Below are 21,665 nucleotides of genomic sequence, written 5' to 3'. Positions count from 1 at the left end.
ATTTCTTGCTTTGCACAATCGTGAAGAAAAGTTATTTTTATCAGCAACGTTTAGTCATTCACTGAAAATATTTCTCTTGACTGTGCAGAGGGCCTGTGTCATAACACCATATGTTAATGCAGATCCACATGGGTTTCATTGAAGAAACTGATAGGTCGCATACGAGGGAAGCTAGAGGACAGAGTTTCTTTTACAGAAAAAAAGTCTTGCAATATTTTAAAAAGCCAAAGGGAGCTTAAGGAAATCATCCATTGGACTGTGAAACAAGCAGCCCTGTGGACAGAAGTAATTTGAAACCCTTGAACCAAACAGGAAGATTTTGACAGATCAACCGCCACCACTGTTATCATCATTCACATTTTGCCAAATTCTGTTTTTTTCTAGCCTTATTTCTCTGATATGAAGACCAACCATTACCTGTCCATCATAATGGACCCTGACGAAGTCCCCTTAGATGAGCAGTGTGAACGTCTGCCTTATGATGCCAGCAAGTGGGAGATTGCAAGAGAAAGGCTTAAACTAGGTAATACTTGAGTACTTCATGTTGGGTTTGCAGTGATTGGAGGAGCTGTACTTGAACAAAGAGGAGCTTGGTGTGTTCTAGATGCACAGCTCGATGTACTGCCAGGTTTGGTGTGAGCTATTCCGTACAGTGTCCTGGTCCATGACTGACTTACAGCATTTGGGACAGTAATTTCCCTCCCTTATGATCTGGTTATGTGCTCATCTGGCAAAAAACCTGTGCAGAAATGGGTCCCCACAGTCTCCCCTGTGCCCTTCCCTGTTTCTCCCTTTCCCCTTCACCCCAGGGTAGTCTCCCTGCTTTCCCTCTGTGCTGTAGATTTATAAACATTCTTGTTAGTGCACCATGAAGTGCAAGAATGTGACACAGGTCTATGCATAAATAAATGAATATTCTTGGAAACTTCAAACCTGCAGCCAGCTCGCCTACAGACGCCCCAGTCAAAGGCATGGGTTTGGGACCATTCTTTATTTCCTTAGCCTCCTGTGGTGCTGACGCAGAGGGCAGGAGTGTAGGGACCAGATTTTGAAGTTGAGGAATCCCTCCAGAAACCACAGAGATTTTAGCAAGAGGGTTGACATTATGATATCGGTGATAAGCTCAGCCTGTTGCTATAGTGCTGTTTGTTCTCTCAGGCATGTACTACATTTGTCTTACAGCAAGGTCTAGAAAATCCCTGCATTTCAGCTAGGAGCTATAACTGATTCCTTCTGTCCTCTGGGGATCAGAAGCAGAGGGTGATTAAAACACGCATACAATTAGGATCACAATTAACTCGCCTGCCAGAAAGCCACAAGGTGACCAGATGTGGATAAGCACATATGAAATATATCGCGAGTGGTTTACAATTATCATACACAAATCTGGGAATGCTGAAACACAACCTCGTGCTGGAGTGTCTTCAATCTTCAAATACACTTCTTACAATGATGGACCAAGAGCCTGGTGTGCAGACAATGTGATCGCTGGCTTATGCGATGCTTTAGTTGTGCGTAAATCCCATGGAAAGGATCAAGCAGAAATGGAATGTAAACACCATGAAAAAAAAACCCCACATCTTGCAGGGTTGGTGTTTGGAGTCTGGAGGTGAGGAATGATGACCAGAAAACGAGTTAAAAGTCGATGAACTGGTGTAAACAAATAAAGAATGCTGACAATGAATGAGAACCAGATTGGGAGAAGTTGGGTATGTGCAGTATGCTCGATTAGCTCAGTGCAAGTCCTGCTTACATGGCAGTTGGCTCAGCCTTTGAGTAACCTTGGCAGTCTCGGAGGATTAATGTCTCACAAACACAAAATGTGCTTCTATGGCTTTTTAAAAATATTTTTACTTAGAAATTCAACTCCTTCCAGCATCAGATACGTCTGTTTTTCTCTTTCCACCTACTTGTCCTCCAGGATACAAATTTATTGTAACTTTTGCAATTAAGTCTCTCCTTTCAGCCCACATCTCCCTTGCTCTGTGTTCTTCCAACACACGTATGTACAGCCCACGGCTATGATGCAATGCTTATATAACAGCCCCCACCCCCCATCTGTAAGAGCTACAGATGTTACAGGCGTTTTCACACCGGCACCTCTGAAGTCAGGATAATTAACATGCAGCACAGATTAGTATGCCTGAGAGCAAAATGTCATCTTTTCATTAGGCAGAAAAACGTTGGTGCTATAAATCACTGTCAGTGTGGTCGGCGATAACACTGCAGCCCAGCCTGTTAGCTGAGCTGTCACATATTTCTCACCTTACTCTTGGGCTCGACCTTCTTAATCTTTGAGAGGTCACACACCGCTGACGCTGCGGTGCAGGACCCCCAAGGGAGCATTGCCACACGGCTCCGGCAGAATGTCACCCCTGTACTGGGCATTGGTGAGGCCACACCTCGAGTGCTATGTCCAGTTCTGGGCTCCCCAGCATCAGAAGGACATTGAGGTCCTGGAGCGAGTGCAGAGAAGGGCAACCAGGCTGGGGAAGGGGCTGGAGGGCAAATCCTCTGAGGAGCGGCTGAGGGAGCTGGGGCTGTTTAGCCTGGAGAAGAGGAGGCTGAGGGGAGACCTTCTCCCCACCTACAACTACCTGAAGGGAGGTTGTAGAGAGGTGGGTGATGGTCTCCTCAGCCAGGTGACAGGAGATGGGACAAGGGGAAATGGCATGAAGCTGTGCCAGGGCAGGAACAGATTGGAGATTAGAAACAATTTAGAACAGGCTGCCCAGGGAGGGGGTTGAGTCACCTTCCCTGGAGGTCTTCAAATAAAGGGTAGATGAGGTACTTAGGGATCTGGTTTAGCTTAGGATGGGAATGGTTGGACTTGATGATCTTCAAAGGTCTCTTCTAACCTTGTGATTCTGTGATGTCAAACACTCTGGTGGCAGACGATGGCTCCCTGAGCCCTGTGCCCCGCAGGCCCCCGCTGCTGGCACCCAGTGCAGCGCTTTCCCTTCTTCTTCACGTGCAGAGCTGCCCTACAGAGCATAATGGAAAATATGAAGCTGCATGTGGGGAAAACCCAGATGACTCAGACCGCAGCAAGGGACCTGAGAAGCAAACACACCTTTGAGCCGCTGCCTTCCCTCAAACATGGAGAGCGGTATCTGCTTGTGCCTTTTTCCAATTCCTTGGTCCAGCAACTCACGTGCTGGAAGGGTCCTGCTCAAATGGGACTAAAATGGAAACCTCTTGATCCAAAACTCCTTCACTGAGGGATATGTTCACTTTAAAGGCTCCTGAATTGCCCTAAGAAACCAAAGTCAAGTGGTCTGGATGTAAATGCTCCAACATTTCATACAAACAGGGCTGTGGCAAGTTCACTGCTCAGATAGTTTGGCATCTTAATATTCTGTTTAATTGCTCCTTTTAATACTTTTGTAATTCCTTTGTGTGTCAATATGAGGGGCTTTTGCAAGAGCGATATGTTAGAGTCATAGACACAAGCTACATACTGAACTGTGGAGTTCAACCTAGGTGCTGGAGCGATAAAGCAGCCCTATTCTGCACTAACATTTAGTGCAGTGCAAACAATAGCGGAGCAACAAAGACTAATACATCAAGTGTTATTTCCCATTAAATCACAAGTGTTGTTTAGAGAAGGAAGTGTTGTTTCCAGTGCTCATTCTCCTTGATGAAAGGTTAGCAGCTTTGTCTAGCTTTATGAACTAGCTGGTATGTTTTCCAAGTGACTAAGGAGGTTATCTTGACGTGGGAAGTGAGTTAACAGCGATGAAAGCAGATTAAAGCTGTGGATTAAACACAGGTACAATGGCTTTTACAGCACCTCAAACTGCAACTTCATCTTGTAGAAACCATGAACAGTCAATACATTTACCAAGAAAACCGAGACCTTAGTCATACCTTTCTTTCCCTTATACATCTGCTGCATGCAGCAACTGAAAAAGAAGCTCACTGTGGATTTTCAAAGATACACACACTGAGTCACCTGTATTTGAGTGTCAAACTCTTAAGCCCTTCGCATACCAAGGCTCAATGCTTTTCAGCCATGTAGATAAAGTTCTTCATGGTTTTCATTTGCTGTAAAACTGCAGCACTTTTGTACATCTGGGGAGACAAAACAAATTTCGGGGGGTTATTGTTTTGTTTGGGTTTTTACTTAACATATTCCATCTCATGTTTCCATTGCTTCGACAACACAAGCTGTTGGCTTCTGCTGACAGACACACTGAGAATTACAGTTTAGAAATGTGATACACATATGAAAGGTAGTATCTATTTAATTTAATTTAGAACTGACAGCAGCTCTTTTTCTTTGCCTGCGAGCGTCTGAGTGGGATTCTTCCCTCACTTAGCTTTAGACATCATCCAAGGGAGAGCTAGTCAAACAGATGCCCATTGCCTTATGGAGACAGCAATGTCACCTGTGCATATCTGAGGGATAAATACATGGCACATGTTATCCTTGGCTTTTGTATGAAAAGCTGGCTTTTATTTTTTGCTCTTTTCCTGTACACTGCAAAGCTTGCTGCTGTAATCTTGCCTGGGTTCTGCTGAAGGTGAAGCACAAATACAGTTTGAAAAGAGTTGCTTGGAAATAAAATGCATTGCTAGTTGATATGCTGGCAAGGTCTGGCTGATCAAAACTCCACTGGACACTTGAGAAGGGCAGAGGCAGCCAGGCCTATCCACGTGAGTGCGGTGTCAAGGAGGCAGTCAATACTCCCTGCTTCAAGCTATTAAATCACAAAGGAGGCTGTGAAGATCATGCGATTGGCATAAAATGTCATGAACTCTGAAAAGTTCTAACAGTACCCTTGGAATCTTAACTGGTTTGGAATACGAAGGAAGAGGACTCTCAGCTTCTACTGCTGGAGAATTTTATTGATGCCTGCTTGTTTTTCTCAAGGACCTCTGGGTGCTTCTCCTGGGGTCTGCTCAGCAGGAGCATCATGATGATATCGCAGCATAAGTGTCTGCCCTTGGACATCTGGAAGTGACATATCCACCATGAGCAAACTTGTCACTCTGAGTCCCCTCCTGCTGAATTCCCCCAGAACTCATTTTGCAAATGCAGAAGTCTCATTTGCACAGATTTGCAGCTTCTCATCACTCACAGAATCACAAGGTTGGAAGAGACCTTTGAAGATCATCGAGTCCAACCATTCCCATCCTAAGCTAAACCAGATCCCTAAGTACCTCATCTACCCTTTTTCTGAACACATCCAGGGAAGGTGACTCAACCCCCTCCCTGGGCAGCCTGTTCCAGGCCCTGACAACTCTTGCAGGAAAACATTTGTTTCTAATGTCCAATCTGTCCCTGCCCTGGCACAGCTTCATGCCATTGCCCCTTGTCCCATCTCCTGTCCCCTGGCTGAAGAGACCATCGCCCACCTCTCTACAACCTCCCTTCAGGTAGTTGTAGGTGAACTCAACCAACAAGGGCTTGCTAGGGCAGTGCATCATGGGTTGCTCATGTACTGCAGGGGTTGCCTCCTTGGAACGACAACAATGTCAGGTACTTCATTCAAGAAGGAAGAATTCCATTGGTAGAAATGAGCAAAGCCTGTGGCAAGCTGCACCGTAGGGTATGTGCAAGTTTAGATGCAAGCCCTGCGTCGCTGAGGACGTAAGTAGCAGTGTCACAGCCTGCTGCCTGGTGCAGTGTGCTCAGGGAAAAAGGGAGCACAGCTTTCTCTGGCAGAGCTAGACTGAAAATAATTGGGTCAGGAGCCAGTGTACCTCCACTGAATAGCTGCATTCATTTAACATCATTTACAATCATATCACTTATTGCCCCTAATGACTCTGACTTCTGGTTTGTCTGCTTAGTCTTAACAAAAACCCCAACCTCCCCCCCCAAAAAACCCAACACACAACCCCCCAAATCATTTATGTGTTGGGAATATACATGTGGGACTCACTGTAAAACACATTTGACAATTCATTATCTACAAAGCCATGTGCTGACAAGATTTCTTGTTTACCAGCATCTCTCTCTCCAATTTATTTTCTTTGCAGGGAAGTCTCTTGGACATGGAGCTTTTGGAAAGGTGGTACAAGCATCTGCTTTTGGAATCAAGAAATCACCAACGTGCAGAGTAGTTGCTGTGAAAATGCTGAAAGGTATCTTGCTGCAAAGCTGGGCTGGAAAAAACGGTGCCCTACATCGTGTCCCATGTTTAATATGACTCTGTTGAAAACCAGCGTGCATGATGTTATCCCCCATCAATAACTCTCTGAAGCCTCCAATTTCAGGTCCACCACAAGTGAAACAGCAGAACTGTGAAGTAAAAATTGCATTCGTGGTAAAAAGGGTGGTAAATTGTCACATGATGCAGGAAAAATTTTCAGATGCAGTGAGAACCTAATTGCCTAATTATTTTTTTTTTTTAAAGCTGGTTCCACTTCTTCAAATGCTGGAAAGAATGAGGGTCACTTTTGTAGGATCAGAAGGAGCGATTAGATTTCCTGTGTACCCTATGTTGCACTGTTATGCTAGACTGATCCTGTACTGAACACCATTAATGAACTTTAGCTGAAAGATAAGGCATCCACCTTGATATGAAGACACTCAGATGGAAGCTTTCATATTTTCTTTGGTCATTAGTGCCAATGATTAATCATTCTCACTGCTAAAAACAGGTGCCTTATGTCTAATTTGCATCTGTCTGACTTTCACTTCTGGTTCTACCCATTCGACTATATAATGATTTTCCTTCACTAAGCCCTTGTTATTAAGCTAAACAGATTGAGCTGTTTAAATCTTGGAGGGGCTGCACAGGCACGTCCTCCCTGAACCACCCGCAGCCTCATCGCACGGTGTTCGGGATGCTGACACCCAGGTTGTGTAACAGATTTGCCACTGCTCTTCATACACCAGTGCTCTTCCCACAGCCAAATCATCTCCCAGCTATTCACTGCTACTTTTCTCACTGGAGCAGAAAGGACAAAGACCCTCATCAATTTGAAGAGTGCACTTGGGAAGTTAGCAGGAAGGATGATATTCAGTCAGCCTGCAGCAGCTGTGGCAAAATTCCCTAACCCAGAGTCCTGGTGGCACCTCTTCCTGTCTATTTAGCTTCCCCTGGTTTATATAGCTAAGGATCATATCAGCATATGTTTGTTTGTTTGTTTGTTTGTTTGTTTGTTTGTTTCATTGCCCTGGGAGCTTATACTACATTGCTTATCTCTCTTAATCCTTGAATCCTTTCAGTGTCATCCTCTGCCAGGACACATCCCCTGTTCCACCAGTAAGGCTTGGATCCCTCATGCTCTCAGGTGGCTCTGTCCAGGCACAAAGCCCTCTCACCCAGTGTCTCCTAGCCTCACAGCTGCTTGCTTGCTTATGAGTTACCAGGAGATCTGTGCGTGTTACTTCCAGCCCTTGGAGGGGCACGTACAACAATCTCAGCCTTACAGTCTGTCCCTGCAACAATCACCCTGAAATAGCTTCAACAGGAGACTATTTATTGCCAACAATTACATGGCAGCTGCAATCCATGTAGGTTGTGCCCTCTTGATATTGTCCTCAGCGGGCTTGTTCTGCAATATAATGTGAAATGCTTTAGCAGGGCTGGTACATGCTACTGTGATATTCAGGGTCATCCCCAAGGAGGCAGTCAGCAGCTAAGGGGCTTGCAAATCTTTCTCCTCTCTCCCTGTCAGAAGCACAGGAACACCCTGTTGGCCAATGCCAACTGAACAAATACCCTGCAGCAAGCAGGTCTGGGAAATGGGAGTAAGCTAAAGCTTTGGTCCCTGTCCAGACCTTCTCAGCAGTGGGCCAATAGCCATCTGTGTCACTAGTTTCAGTGGATAGCCTGTCACCTGGGTCACTGCCTGACCCCTGGCTTGTGGACCTGGTTTGCCAACATGCAGACATATGTGCTGGCAGAGTGTTCTGCTGGATTCCACATTTCTTTACGTCCATCAGCAGGCTTGTTGTGGCAGCCAGAACCATGAGAGCAGCAGGAGTTGCTCCTGGAAAAGGTGGGAGCAGAGAACAGCAAAAATTAGTCTTCATCCTGGGATTCAAGTGTATGCTTGTGCAAGGTAGAAGCTTGTGTCTGAGTTAGTCACTCCAATTCCCTTTATGGACAGTGATGATAACAACAGTTTATCCCATCCTAAGGCTGACCCCCTGCATATGGTTGTTTAGCTCTGCTGACTATGAAGAGAGCCTTCAGTGACTAGATCCTCTGTAGGCATGTTCACTATGGACACCAAAAGTTAGAGGAGATCTGTCCCATTCCTTGTGTCTTCACTAGATTATCCAGGAACTGCGCAGTCATTCATGGTCTTTGTCCTCCCAGATCTCCTATGAGGTGTAGAGAAAACATCACCACCTATACAGATGGACAGTGGCTCACTGGGCAGATGACAAGTTTTGTGTGGGCCCACCAAGAAAATCTGTTTCCATTCAGATGTTGAAACCAAGCCCTTTAAGACTTAGGACTTCATTCTTTCCACTGGGATCTTCTTACTCTTGGTGCCACTACACTGAAAAAGTCTACTTTAGTCTACACAAAGCAATATGGTTTTTCTTGTTTTCCTACCAAAACAAAATTCTGCAGAAAAAAAAGAGTTGCTCAGAGGGAATGAAAGGTTTTCCCTAATACTAAATAGAATCTTTTGGGTTTAGTTGTAGAATTTCTTATATCATTGCCAAACTCTTCATATCAACCATAACAAGTGAGATGCAGTCACCCAACTTTACCATTAAAATTTGCTTCCACGGTCTATCTTAATACTCCAGGCTTCCCCTACAATGAACAGGACCAGACAAACATCACCAAGCTGTGGTTCATCTTTTCCTCACATAGGTGGCTAAAGCTGATGGCTTCATCAACCTCTGGAAATGCTTTGCTCTTGCCACAGACTCCTTGAGTCACTGATTAGTTCAGGCTCGTACACCACCCTTAGGCAGCTGAAATCAGGCCAGCTGAAACCTACTCTAGATAGAGTTAATAATAGTCTTGAAATCCCTTTTTTTATTTTTTTCTTTCATTTTTTTTGGCTGAAATGACAGAACTATTCATGTGAACAGATTTTTTTTTTCTCTCAGTTCTAAATATAACAGTCTACAGGGAGGAAGTTGAGTGCCTAACATTTTATGGGTTTTATTGCGAATAAGAGGATGCTGAGCAGGGAGGAATAGAAAAAGAACATCAAAACATGAAGTACATCCAGTAACAGAGGTTGTTTCAATGGAAAGTGCCGAGAAGTGATAAAGCTCTGCAGGGCCACTTCTTGACCGTTTCTTCACCGTTTCACACTGACTTTATTTTGCATTTACAGAAGGGGCCACAGCAAGCGAGTACAAAGCACTGATGACTGAGCTGAAAATCCTGATCCACATCGGTCATCATCTCAATATTGTGAATCTGTTGGGAGCTTGCACAAAAAATGGAGGTAAAAATCTTGCATTGCACAGCCAAAGGGTTTGAATCACCTCCTGATGACAGTCAGAGCAGAATCACAGATTGGGCTGGGCTGGAAGGGACCCCAAGAATCAGAGAGCTCCAACCCCCCTGCTACAGGCAGGGACACCAACCTCCAGCCTGGATCTACACAAGGCTGCCCAGGGCCCCATCCAACCTGGCCTTGAACACCTCCAGGGACAGGGCATCCACCCCCTCTCTGGGCAGCCTGTTCCAGCCCCTCACCACTCTCTCTGTAAAAAAATTCCCTCTAATATCTAATTTAAACCTTCCTTCCTTTAGCTTCACCCCATCCCTCTTATCCTGAAAGGACACATTCCAAGCAACATTCACTGTGAATAGTTACTTGCTACTGGATCTCACTCTAGATAATGCTCTACCAGTCAGTCCCAGTAGCACTGGCAGGGGTACCACACAGGCTCCCACCATGTTGTTTTCCATCTTGAGGTCAAGTTCTTAACTTGAAATATTTAAACCTATCCTGTGGTTGGTTGAAAAAAAGAGGGGGGAATAAAAGAGATTTTTTTATTATTTAATGAAGTGGTTAAACATTTTCTTAAACTTTCTTTTAGTATTAACATGAGAAGTATGAACTTAGGTCCACTTGTCCTTCATCTCACCCATATCACTGATCAAGCTCAGGTTAAGCACGATCTAGAAAGGCTGGGAACAAGGGATATTGGCTCTTGTCCCTGAGCAATGAATCACAAGGCAACCATTGTAAAATCCTTCACGGTATTCCACTAAGAAATTCAAAGGGCCAGTGTGAGTGATCATTTGTTTTAGATATGTCACCTATTTTAGTTCAACAAGCATGTGTGGGCTGAGGGAGTCCAGTCTGGATGCAGGCTGCCCAAAGAGGAAACAAAGGGTCCCTCAGGACCCAAGTTCATGACCCAGCTTTCAAAAATTAGTCCCTTCTCCAATTTCCAGAAAGCAGTGTTGTTTTGCTAGCATGTCCAACGTCCTTCAAGCAGCCTTCTACTTCATTAGGACATATTGTTAGTTATTCTGGACTCAAAGCTCTGGGCATGAGAGACTATTCTTCTCAGAACTGACAACACCTTGTACTGCTTTATGCTGCTCAGAATGCGCTTTCCTTTCCCCCAGGGCCTCTGATGGTGATTGTTGAATACTGCAAATATGGGAATTTGTCAAACTACCTGAAGAGCAAGAGGAACTTTTTTTGTCCCAACAAGGTGAGGAGGCAGACACCTCTGATAGGGTTCATCTTACCTAACACAGGTGTTGGTAATGTAGATGTCAGCCTCTGAGCTAGTCTCCTTCCACTCTCTTCAGCCAAAGGAAAGAGCCTTTGGGTGCAGTTCACCTGAGGTATTTTAACTCTTTGGTGTGGGATGTGCTGAGCCAAGGAAGGGCTCAGTTCTCTCCCCTGACAGTGCAAGGAGACTGCTGTGTGTAATTTGGTTGGAGCCATCTAGAGCAAGAGGAAGTGAATCCTATCCAAAGTGTCCCCACATGCTCTTGCCTTGCTGCTGACAAACCCATTCCTGCTGAGCTTGGGGTCACTTCAGAGGCTGGTGTCAGCTGAAGCCGAAGGAAGTGGTTTTGCCCACTGAGTTCAGTACCACTGGGAACACAACTGAGTTAATGCCATTTAAAGCTCATGTTCCAAGACACCCTAATGTTCAGAGATTTGCAAGTAATCTTCTTATTGTGTGAGGAGAGGGCCTCTCAAGAGGAAAAGAGATTAGAGTCTTGTCCTCACATCCCTCAGCCCTCAAAATCAAACCCACAGCGTGTTTCTTATTACAAATCTGAACCCAAATATGCCAGTTCTATCCCTTCTTGTGCACTTTCAGCAAAATCTCCCAAAGGATTAAGGGCTCTGAAGTGGGATTTAGGAGCCTGGGCCTAGGACAGCAGTCCTCAAAATCCCCACTCAGCAGTGCCAAAAGCTCAGTAGCACCTCAGGGCTTTTTTTTTTGGGAGGGCTCTGCAGGAGGGCATGCTCAGCAGGACCTGCTCTTACCAAAGGGCTTTGGCTGAGTCTCTGTTCTCAAGGCCATCCATGTTGGACTCTGTGTGAAACACAGCAGCCTCCCCCTCCATTGTGTGGGTGTTGGTGTAGGATGCTCAGCAGGGAGGGTGGCTGTGCAGGGTCCATGGTGGGGAATTTGTGCACATCCTTCCTCTACCAGTGAGGAGCCCATCTGGTCTCAGTACCCTGGGAAGGGCTCATGGGTGGGAGGGAGCACAGCTCTGCATCAGTGTACACAGGGGAGAGAGAGGGTTCCAGGACAAGAGGAATGAGGAAGAGGAGGCAAGGGGATGGCTGGGCAGCTAGGCTGCCCTCCAGGTAGCAGTGGGAAAGCCTTTTGCAAGCAGTGTTGCCTGTGGGCAGTTAAACTGCCATTGACAGTAACAAGAAAACATCGGATAAAGGGGTCAGGGAGAAGAGGTAGTAGCTCCCAACAGTATCTATATTTCAAATACAAAATGACCTTGTCCCTTGTTGGAAGGGCTTGCAGCCAAGCACTGTGCAGGGACACAGATGCAGGTGCTTTAAGCAGCCTGAGACAAAAAGCTGATGTTTTGTTTCGGGACAGCTGAAGCACCTACACTGTGGGCACATCCTTCTCAACTCACCCCACCAGCCTCCTTCTCTAGCTTCTGGAGAGAAACAGGCCCTTTCAGCTGTCTCATTTCAGGCTGAGATGGGCCAGCAAACATGTCTATCCATCCACAAACCCTGCAAATCCTCACCTCATCAGCAGTACCCCTCCACCCAGGGTGCCCCAAAATCATGTACTGGGGCTCCCAAGCTACCATGGGGATGACAGCCTTGGTGGGGTGCATGCCTGCAGCCAGCCTGCTGCAGTGGCACTGGACACCCATGCCCATGGGAGACATGACCACACCTGCCATGGACCAGCATTTTCTCCTGGAGAACGGTGACAGAAAACTGACTCAGCTCCTCACCTACCCCCTCCATGGCTCTGATGTAGCACCTCTTCTGTTTGTTCAAAGGACTCCTCTCTGCAAGGAGAGCCAGTGAAAGAGAAAAAGGATATTGAGCCAGTGGAAAGCAAAAAGCAAAGGCTGGCCAGTGTCACCAGCAGTGAGAGCTTTGCGAGCTCTGGGTTCCAGGAAGATAAAAGTCTGAGTGATGTGGAGGAGGACGAGGAGGGTAGGTATTAATTCCTTCCTGTCCCTACACGGTCTGTGATATTTTTACAACATACTGTGCATCCCTGAAATTTTTTTTTCCTCATTTATCACCCTAATAAACATCCGTGGGAGACGCTCACAGGGTCATGTCCAGAGGGTAGAAGATTTAAAAAAAGATTATTTCCAGGGTTACTAAATCTGACAGGAAAATGTGTGATTGTTTCTTCTGACTGCTCCTTATCTTTGGGGAAAACACAGCAGTGTCCAAAGTGCGGGATATAAAGGGGGCATTATTTTTGTTTCCAGTGACAGTGGGTTGACCTTCAAATACCACTCTATGAAGACTGAATTTGTGGGAGTAATAGGATCAGTAAGGTGGGGGGAAAAAAGCCTGCCTTGCAAGTGATTATTGTAACAAACCACATTTTCCACCTTTGCAGCTGCTGCTGAGCTTTACAAGTTGCCTCTCACTATGGAGGACTTGATCTCTTACAGCTTTCAGGTGGCTAGAGGCATGGAGTTCCTCTCCTCCAGAAAGGTGAGTTTTGCATTTGGAGGGTTTTTTTTTTTTCCTGCAGAAGGATGAGATTCAGAGGTGGAATCACATCTATGTTTTAATGACACCTTCCCCAGGATAGCTCCCAAAGGAAGAGCCGTTTTCCTCTTGGTGTTATAAATATAACAGCATGTTTATCCAAGTCTCCATAGTCTATAAACACAGGATCATGGCTTAAGGCAGTGGGTCAAGCTCATTCATTCAGGGAAGATCTTTTGGGTGTGGTGGGTTGGTTTTTTTTTCCCTCCATTTCAACATATATTAGGTAAGGAGCTCCAAAGGAATCAGTGCTTTCCCTTTGGTGCTTAAAAATTTTTCACTTCCCCAAATTAATTTTGGGATTTTTACTTTCTTTTTAAGAACTACCACCATTTACAGTAACTTCATGTAAACTACAGTCAACTTCCCTAAAAAGATATGAAATCGATCTCTCTAATAATAACAATAATAATAATTTTTAAAAGGACATGGGAGACAATCAGGAAATTTGTGGGCTGGATTAAGGAAATGCATTTTGATTGTGAAACTGTTTTATTGCAGTGCATTCATCGTGACCTGGCAGCCAGAAACATCCTTTTATCTGAGAACAATGTCGTGAAGATCTGTGATTTTGGCCTCGCAAGAGATATTTATAAGAACCCTGATTATGTGAGAAAAGGAGATGTAAGTCAAGATGCTGTTTATTTACCCAAATGTTTACAACATATCGTTTCAAACTGTCCACCAGAATGCTCTGTAGATGCTCACATTTCCTGAACTTAAAAGAGCTTGAAAGCCATCATGGTTTTTATGTGAAGATGAGCCATCCGGATGCATTGTTAGATCTGGAAAGCATTTCTATCCTTAGAGCACAAGGTTTGGACGTGCTAACTGGTTCACAGCTCTGCCCTTTTAATACTTTAGATGTTTTTTTTAAATATTTGTTTCTTGTCTGGCCCTGCAGCATAACCTGCTTAGTAAACTTCCTCCAAGGAAGCCAGTCCCTTCGACACAAGGTGCGTGTTCCCTGCTGCACCCACGCCAGAGCCAAGCACTGGTGCCTCAAGCAGCTGAGCTGGACTCACCAATGCCAACACCTACTCCTTTTACTTTGCTTCTCCTGTAAGAGGCAGGCAGTAAAGTCCCTGGCAGGCCTGTCCTGAATGGCAGGTCAGCAAACTGTGCCAGCGCCCACTGATGCCATGGGAATTGGTATGGGCATTGGGATCACACAGAGAGTCTCCTTATGGAGGTGCCACCCACTTGCCAGCTATTCCCTTGCCCATAAACAGCTTTCAAAACTCACAGCACTATGAGCAGCTCTGAAGTGTTACTTGCTTCACTTGGGTACTGCTCAGGAGACAGCAACAGGCTGAAATTAGGGGGCTTCAGGCTCTGAAAACTTCCCCAAGAGTATGTCTGACACCATCCTGCTTGGACATGGGGTTTTCTCCCCCGTCTCTAGGATGCTGGCAAGAGACCTCTGTTCTCATATATCCCCACATCCCCGTGAAGAAAAGGCTTGGTTGCTCTGGCCACAGGTTTCCAGTTACTGGCACTTTGCACCAGACATTTTCCAAAGGGGCTTTTCTCTGACAATCTGTTAGGAAAGTGTCTGAATGAGTGTGGGTTTATCTCGACTGCCTGTAAGGAAATCCCACAGGTTCCTGTTTGAATGGTAATTATTTACATAACAATATATAGTTGATTCATCTACGATTAAATTCTTTTAGGCTTTGAAAATAATAGTTAGGTTTGTCCCTTTTACTCCAGGCTCGACTTCCTCTCAAGTGGATGGCTCCAGAATCCATATTTGATAAAATCTACAATACAAAAAGCGACGTGTGGTCCTATGGGGTCTTGCTGTGGGAGATATTTTCCTTGGGTACGTTAACTCTGCACCCCAGGAGCTGGACTCAGCAGCAGGAGAAAAACATCTGTTATCTTCAGCAAGCTTGTGCCAGGCCTTTAACAAGGAAAGACCTAATTCAGGCAGAGGTGGGGTGTGGGGGTAGAGGGGAGACTTATGTTTCATGCCCCTGTGAACTGGAAATTTTGGTGCTTGTAAGTGCACCAAAAGCTGATCTGCCCAGCTAAAAGCCTTAATTGACAGCACAGCTACCTGAGAACTTTACCATGGGCAAAACTGAAGCTTCCTCCTTTTCTCCATAGACACCCCCTTGGCAGAGATGCAGGGCAGCATAGCCACAGCAGCCATGGTGCTTTGTCTGACTGATGGTGCAAAGCAAGAAAATTGGGCAATGTTTTAGGTGTTTTTATTAAATGTGGAAGTGTGTTGAGTATCATGGAGCTGTGGGCCTGGGTCTGCCAGGGACTGAGGCGTTGATTCCTGTGCCACAGGCAGGCTGCTCCCTCAATAGCTTCTTACTTCTCATGTGGGACCAGGGGAGCTGCATGCACAGAGGTCATAGAATCATAGAATGGCATGGGTTGGAAGGGGCCCCAAGGATCACAGAGCTCCAACCCCCCTGCCACAGGCAGGGACACCAACCTCCAGGCCTGGATCTACACAAGGCTGCCCAGGGCCCCATCCAACCTGGCCTTGAACACCTCCAGGGACGGGGCATCCACCACCTCTCTGGGCAGCCTGTTCCAGCCCCTCACCACTCTCTCTGTAAAAAACTTCCCCCTAAGATCTAATCTAAACCTTCCCTCCTTTAGCTTTAGTCCATTCCCCCTTGTCCTGCCATTATCTGCTCTTTTAAAAAGTTGAATCCCCTCCTGCCTATAAGCTCCCTTCAGGGACTGGAAGGCTGCAATGTGGTCCCCCCACAGCCTTCTCTTCTCCAGGCTGAACAAGCCCAGTTCCCTCAGCCTCTCTTTGTAGGGCAGGTGCTCCAGCCCTCTAATCATCCTTGTGGTCCTCCTCTGAACCCTCTCCAACAGTTCCACATTCTTCTTGTATTGGGGGCCCCAGAGCTGGACACAGGACTCCAGATGGGGCCTCCCGAGGGCAGAGTAGAGAGGGACAATCCCCTCCCTGTCCCTGCTGCCACCCCTCTGCTGATGGAGCCCAGGATCCCATTGGCCCTACAAGCTGCAAGAGCCACTGCTGGCTCATGTCAAGCTTCTCATCCACCACAATCCCCAAGTCCTTCTCAGCAGGGCTACTCTCAAGAAGCTCTTCTCCCAGTCTGTATCTGTATCTGATGTCTTTGTGTCATCCCCCACTTCCAGCCTGAGACCAGGCAGTTGCCTCAACCCAGGAGAGACCCAGCACCCCTCTCACCCAGGCTGCTGGACGCAGCAGGCGACCAAGCATCCTCACAGATGCTGCAAGATGAACTAGAGCATGCAATCCGAAATGAAAACCCAGTGACGCTCTTTTTCCCCCCCTTTCTTTCACGTGGAAAAGGCAGGATGCAAGATGTACACTGAGCAGGAACAACAATGACCGTCAGAATAGAAGAATCTTAATTGGGTTCAACATAGAGGCTGACAAAAGAGGCAAACAGCAGAGGAAACAATACTATACAATCCTCAGGACAATCAATCATTTATTAGTTTAAATACATGTTGTTGGTCAGCCTGCCAACTCTTGTGATTTTATGGTCAGCCTCATAAAATACCCGTGATTTTTTTTTCTTAAAGCCCCAGCTCCTTGTACCTGATGACTGTCTGACTCTCTGGTTTTCATGGATTTAATTTCATTTTCCCTTTTCCTGATGTTTTCTTATCTACCAAAAAAAAAAAAAAATCAACAGCCTGATCAGGCTGCATCTTAAACCCACAGAAACTAGAGAAATAATGCAAATGTGGTGTGATTTTATGATTTTTGAGGTGCTTTTGTGCATTTAGGGTTTGTTAGTACCTTGCTTAGTGGATTTTGTGGTGTTCCAAACCATAGAGAGATCAGACTTGGCTGTTCTTGAGGCACTCCTTTCAAGTCAAAGTCATGTTTGGTCCTTTGCGTTCAGCCCAGGTAATCAGCAGCAATAGTGCCAGGTTTGATTCTGCCCTGACCAAGGACTGGGGCTTAGAATCATGTAATCATGTAATCAGAGAATCTTTAAGGTTGGAGAAGACCTCTAAGATCATCAAATCCAACTGTCTGTCCAATAGCACCTTGTCAACTAAGCCATGTCCTGGTGTGCCATATCTACATGTTTTTTGAATGTCTCCGGGGATGGTGACTCCACCACCTCCCTGGGCAGCCTGTTCCAATGCCTGACCACTCTCAGTGAAGAAAATTTTCCTAATATCCAGCCTAAACCTCCCCTGACACAACTTGAGACCATTTCCTCTTATCCTATCACTTGTTACTCAGTAGAAAAGACCAACCCCACACCTCTACTCCAGCCTTCTTTCAGGGAGTTGTAGAGAGCAGGAAAGCCTCCCTTCATCCTCCTCTTCACCAGGCTCCTTCAGGCATCCAGATCCTTCAGCTGTTCCTCCTAAGACTTGTGCTCCAAACCTTCTACCAGCTTCATTGCCCTTCATTTCAGCTTAAAACACAGCAGTTCTCAGCCCCCACAGTGGGAATGCCCCCAGGCAAGCAGATGCTGCTGCACACCCAAATATCTGGGGGGCAGGGGGGGGGATGCACAGGCCCTAAGTTAGGTCACCAGTACACAGCTCAGGAAGCATGACCCTGTTCTCCCACTGTCATCCCCAGGTGCCTCTCCTTACCCAGGAGTGCAAATAGATGAAGATTTCTGCAGCAGACTGAAAGAAGGCACAAGAATGAGAGCCCCAGAGCAAGCGACTGACGAGATGTAAGATGCCTTTCTCTACTTGCCTTGTGTCCTGCTGCCCTCCTGGGCTGCCCTGCGGATGCTGGATGAGGCTCCGCAAGAAATACTCTGCGCCCACACAAGGGAAAACAGCTCCCTGCTGCCTCGTATCTTCTTGCTGTCATCAGCATCTCCTTGCATCCCCAACAACCCTTGGCCCCCTGACCCTCCCTTGTAAGAGAGGGTGAGGAGGGACGTGGACCTGAGCCCAGAGCACCGCCAGGGCTGGGCTCTGAGGGGAGCTGAGTGAGCAGCCTGGAGGAGGAAGGTCATTCATTCCTCTGCAGGTTTAACATTTACCGACGTGCACACAGATAAGTGCTGGAGGAATGTGACATTATTAACGTTGTCTTGACTTAGGAAGCAGCAGTGGAGGCTTCCTTGCAAACACTCAAGGGTCCACCCTTTCCCGGAGACAGTGTCTGATGGCACAGGAAGGTTACAGGGACCCGCAGCCTCCCAGCCCACATCGTCTGTGGTGTTTGCCTGAGTCCTTCTACCACGTTGCCTGTCCCTCCCTGGTCCTATATCCTCAGGTGCAGCCTCCAGCTGCTGCTGCCCAGCCTGGGAGGGGCTCCAAGTGAGGCCCTGATTTCACAGCCCCTCCAGCCTGGGAGTTGGATGGAATGCTGCTCCTGGGGAGGCACCTGCAGTGCACCAAACACGCTCCCTGACACACAAATAATTTAGGAACATAAACATAGCTGGGGTTTTTTACCTCTGGAGCCAAATCAAGTACGTGTGGACGCCTTCAGTGCCTCTCTGAGGGCTACGTCACGGCTCAAAATAGCAACACTTACAAAAAAATAGCTCTGGAAGAAGAAAAAGGATGCGAGCCAGCCATGCCTATCTGGGAGTATTACCCATTGGCTAATTTTATTATCCTAGTGACAGTAGATAAGAGCTTTTTCAGGTTTATTTTTCTCTTCCACATATTTTATTGCAGGAAGGAAAGCTTGACTCGGCGAATACGAGGAAGTGACACATTCATATAAGTCATCTTAGGATGCCTTAACTTAAGCATTGCCAGTTAATAGATGCTTGATGTAGAGGTTTAATGGAATATGGAATATAGAAAAGGAATATAGAAAATTAGGAATATGGAAAAGAAAGTCTGCCTAGCTGACTAGATCAGTCTTTTGATGTGATTTTACCAGTTTCTTGTGGGAAGAAGGGTGTGGGGGGGGGTTTCTTGTGTTGTTTCTTTTTTTCCTTGTGGAAAGTTTACTCTCCTAGTAAGCAGCCTTGATGGCCTTTTCACAAAATCAGGCAGGCTCAGGAGTTAACTCTACTGATGACAAGCTTTAAGAGACAGCACTGCCTTGGATCAAGCTGAGCTGTAACCCCACTGTGTGCTCCTTTTGCCTCTGTCCCCACAGCTACCAAATCATGCTGGACTGCTGGAGGAGCAATCCCAACGACAGACCAAGGTTTTCTGAGCTGGTGGAAAAGCTGGGTGACCTGCTGCAAGCAAATGTACAGCAGGTATTAATCAGTGTCACAACCACGTGCTGGCACCAAGGCAGGGGAAACAACAGGCTGCACGGTCCCAGGAGTAACACCTTGACTTTTTGTGCTTGCATTTAGGAAGGCAAAGACTACATACCCCTCAATAGTATATTTACAAAGGAAAGTGGGTTTCCCCCTGTCTCGGATCCTCTGTGCAGCCAAAACTTCTCTGTTACAAGCTCAAATTGTGAAAGCACTGAAAACATCAGGTGAGGAGAGCGAGAGCAAGAGCAAGGCTGGGTTTGGTGGTTGGGTTTTGCAGCTCGCTGCATAGCTTGGTTTGGACCTGGGAGAAGACACCCAGAGACACTCCACATGGCCTGAGTGTCCCAACCAGCCATGACCCCTGGGATCTCATTGGGCTGGGATGGCCCCTTGGGGTGTCCCTGCCTGGGGCGGAGGTGGGGGACATCAGGTCACCATGCTCAGGGGCTCTGAGAGGAGCGGCTGTGTGCGCCCCAGGGCTGGGGAGAGAGGCTTAGGTGGGGTCTGGTTAAGAAGTCCCTGTTGTGTAAACTACCTCGATGACGGTTTGGCAACTGCTTAAAGGAACAGAGAAATAACCAACACTTCCTGCTTACGCACTTCACACCCTCACCAAAAATTGTCCTGCCTTTCTTGTTGAACAGATACATAAACACTTTCAAAATACACCCACCCCAGCGCATAAAGACATTTGAAGAGCTTCCCATCAAGGAAACGCTCGTATTAAATGTAAGTGACTCTTGGGCCAAATAGTGCCCCATTCATTTCTCTTTATTTGTGTGACAGATTCCTACAGAGGCAGAACCAAGATGAGGTTTTTATGGCTTGGTCAGCTCTGCTGACTTGAGGTGCAAGGTGAGCTGTACTTGCAGCATGGTGTTATCCCACTGTTCCACAAATTGGGGTCAGCAGATCCTTGCTGCCCCTTCATTGGGCTGCAAACGCTCCTTCCCTGATAAGAAATGGCTGGTGCAGGTAGGTCTCAAAGGTACGGCTGCCAGAGTCCCACCTGAGTCCCACTGGTGTGGGAGAGCCACTTAAATCCCTTTGATTTGTGTTTTCATCAGAACAGCAGTGCACAAATGATAATAGTCGGTCCCATTTCCATCAGAGTTCCCTAGTAGGAACCTGTTCTATTCTCAGGAGGACAAACAGGGTGTATGTCTTCTAGCAGGGCACACATACTGTCCTGGTGGGGGTGGGCATGGGTGAGAGTATGAGGGAAGCTTTTAGTGACCCAGTTATACACAGATCAGTGATGATGATGGTGCTTTCAGTGGCCAGCCAGTCTCACCTTGCATGTAGGTGCTTTTCTTTTAGCACTCTGTATTTGCTTCAACAGCATGTGTTTTCTGCACCCCAAAGCAAGGACAGTTTGGAAAGGCACCCTTAAATACCTGGGCACCTCCCACGTTGTCTCCTAGAGCTCTCCAAGTGTAAATGACCAAACGGGTGCTGAAAATCAGACCAAGGAGAAATCGAGTCCATTGTAAAAGTAACTTTCTACAGGTAACACCTAATAGGATTGCATCTTGCTTTGTTCTTCAAGGATTATCAAGCAGACAGTGGGATGGTGCTGGCTCCGGAAGAACTGAAGCGCTTCACGTGGACAGGCAGCAAGCAGAAAAGGACACTTTTTGGGTCTGTATATTATGTTCCCTTCTTCTCCATCATGTTCTAGAGGGCAAAGAAGGATTCGAGGACCTTGTGCTGAGGTCTCCCCAGTCCCTGCAAACTCTTTTGCTGAGGTGTGCCCTGCTTGATTGAATCGGCAGCCAACCAGCTCCCACACCTAATCCTCCATATACCTTTGAGGAAAGAAACAATCCTCATCCCCTTTCAATGCACATCACCAATACGATCTATCAGTGCTCTATTGATCAGCCCGATCCTCACCTTCATGCCAGCCTGGACAAGTGAGTGCCAGAGAGCACTAAAGCAAGGTAGAGGAAGGGAACTGCAGGAAACAAGCCCTTGGCAAGGGGGAGGGTGGCTGTGTGGCTATGAAGGATTTGCAGTTGTTTCTGCAAGTCCCCAAGGGCACCCCAGCTGGGACAAGGCTCCCCGCGCTTGTTTTTGCCCTTCTTTTCCATGACTCAGCTAAGCACAGCCCATTTAACACCCATGGGCTCAGGATGCTAAAGTGGCAACTTTACAATAGATGGATGTGAGGGCCTCACTTCTCTTCCTGCCTTTAAGCACTTTAATATATTGGCCACCTTCCTCCACCTAATTCCTGACAGCTGCTGGAGCAGGGAACTAGGGCCGCTCTAAGAAGCGCGTTGCACTGACATGAACTCCCTGCAAATGGGAAATGTTTGTTTTCCCAGCGCCGGCGGC

The 21,665-nt window shown here is 46.7% G+C and overlaps 1 protein-coding gene across 1 annotated transcript in view; it reads left to right on the top strand.

Moving 5' to 3' along the window:
- The window catches only part of FLT1 (fms related receptor tyrosine kinase 1), a gene marked incomplete at its 5' end in the record, with an annotated part of 118,829 nt that overhangs the window by 91,068 nt on the left and 6,096 nt on the right, over positions 1–21,665 (top strand). Inside the window, 13 exons of the mRNA XM_084271146.1 lie at positions 385–523; positions 5,989–6,093; positions 9,268–9,381; positions 10,521–10,609; positions 12,402–12,561; positions 12,983–13,080; positions 13,639–13,761; positions 14,851–14,962; positions 17,714–17,813; positions 19,211–19,316; positions 19,419–19,549; positions 19,970–20,054; positions 20,875–20,966. Coding sequence (XP_084127272.1) covers positions 385–523; positions 5,989–6,093; positions 9,268–9,381; positions 10,521–10,609; positions 12,402–12,561; positions 12,983–13,080; positions 13,639–13,761; positions 14,851–14,962; positions 17,714–17,813; positions 19,211–19,316; positions 19,419–19,549; positions 19,970–20,054; positions 20,875–20,966 — 1,454 coding nt within the window. The remainder of the gene's footprint in view (positions 1–384; positions 524–5,988; positions 6,094–9,267; positions 9,382–10,520; positions 10,610–12,401; positions 12,562–12,982; positions 13,081–13,638; positions 13,762–14,850; positions 14,963–17,713; positions 17,814–19,210; positions 19,317–19,418; positions 19,550–19,969; positions 20,055–20,874; positions 20,967–21,665) is intronic.

This window comes from Gallinula chloropus (assembly GCF_964237585.1).
Source record: "Gallinula chloropus genome assembly, chromosome: 1".
Taxonomy (NCBI): Eukaryota; Metazoa; Chordata; class Aves; order Gruiformes; family Rallidae; genus Gallinula; species Gallinula chloropus.
Note: the sequence above shows the minus strand (reverse complement) of the source record. Positions and strands in the feature narration are given on the sequence as shown.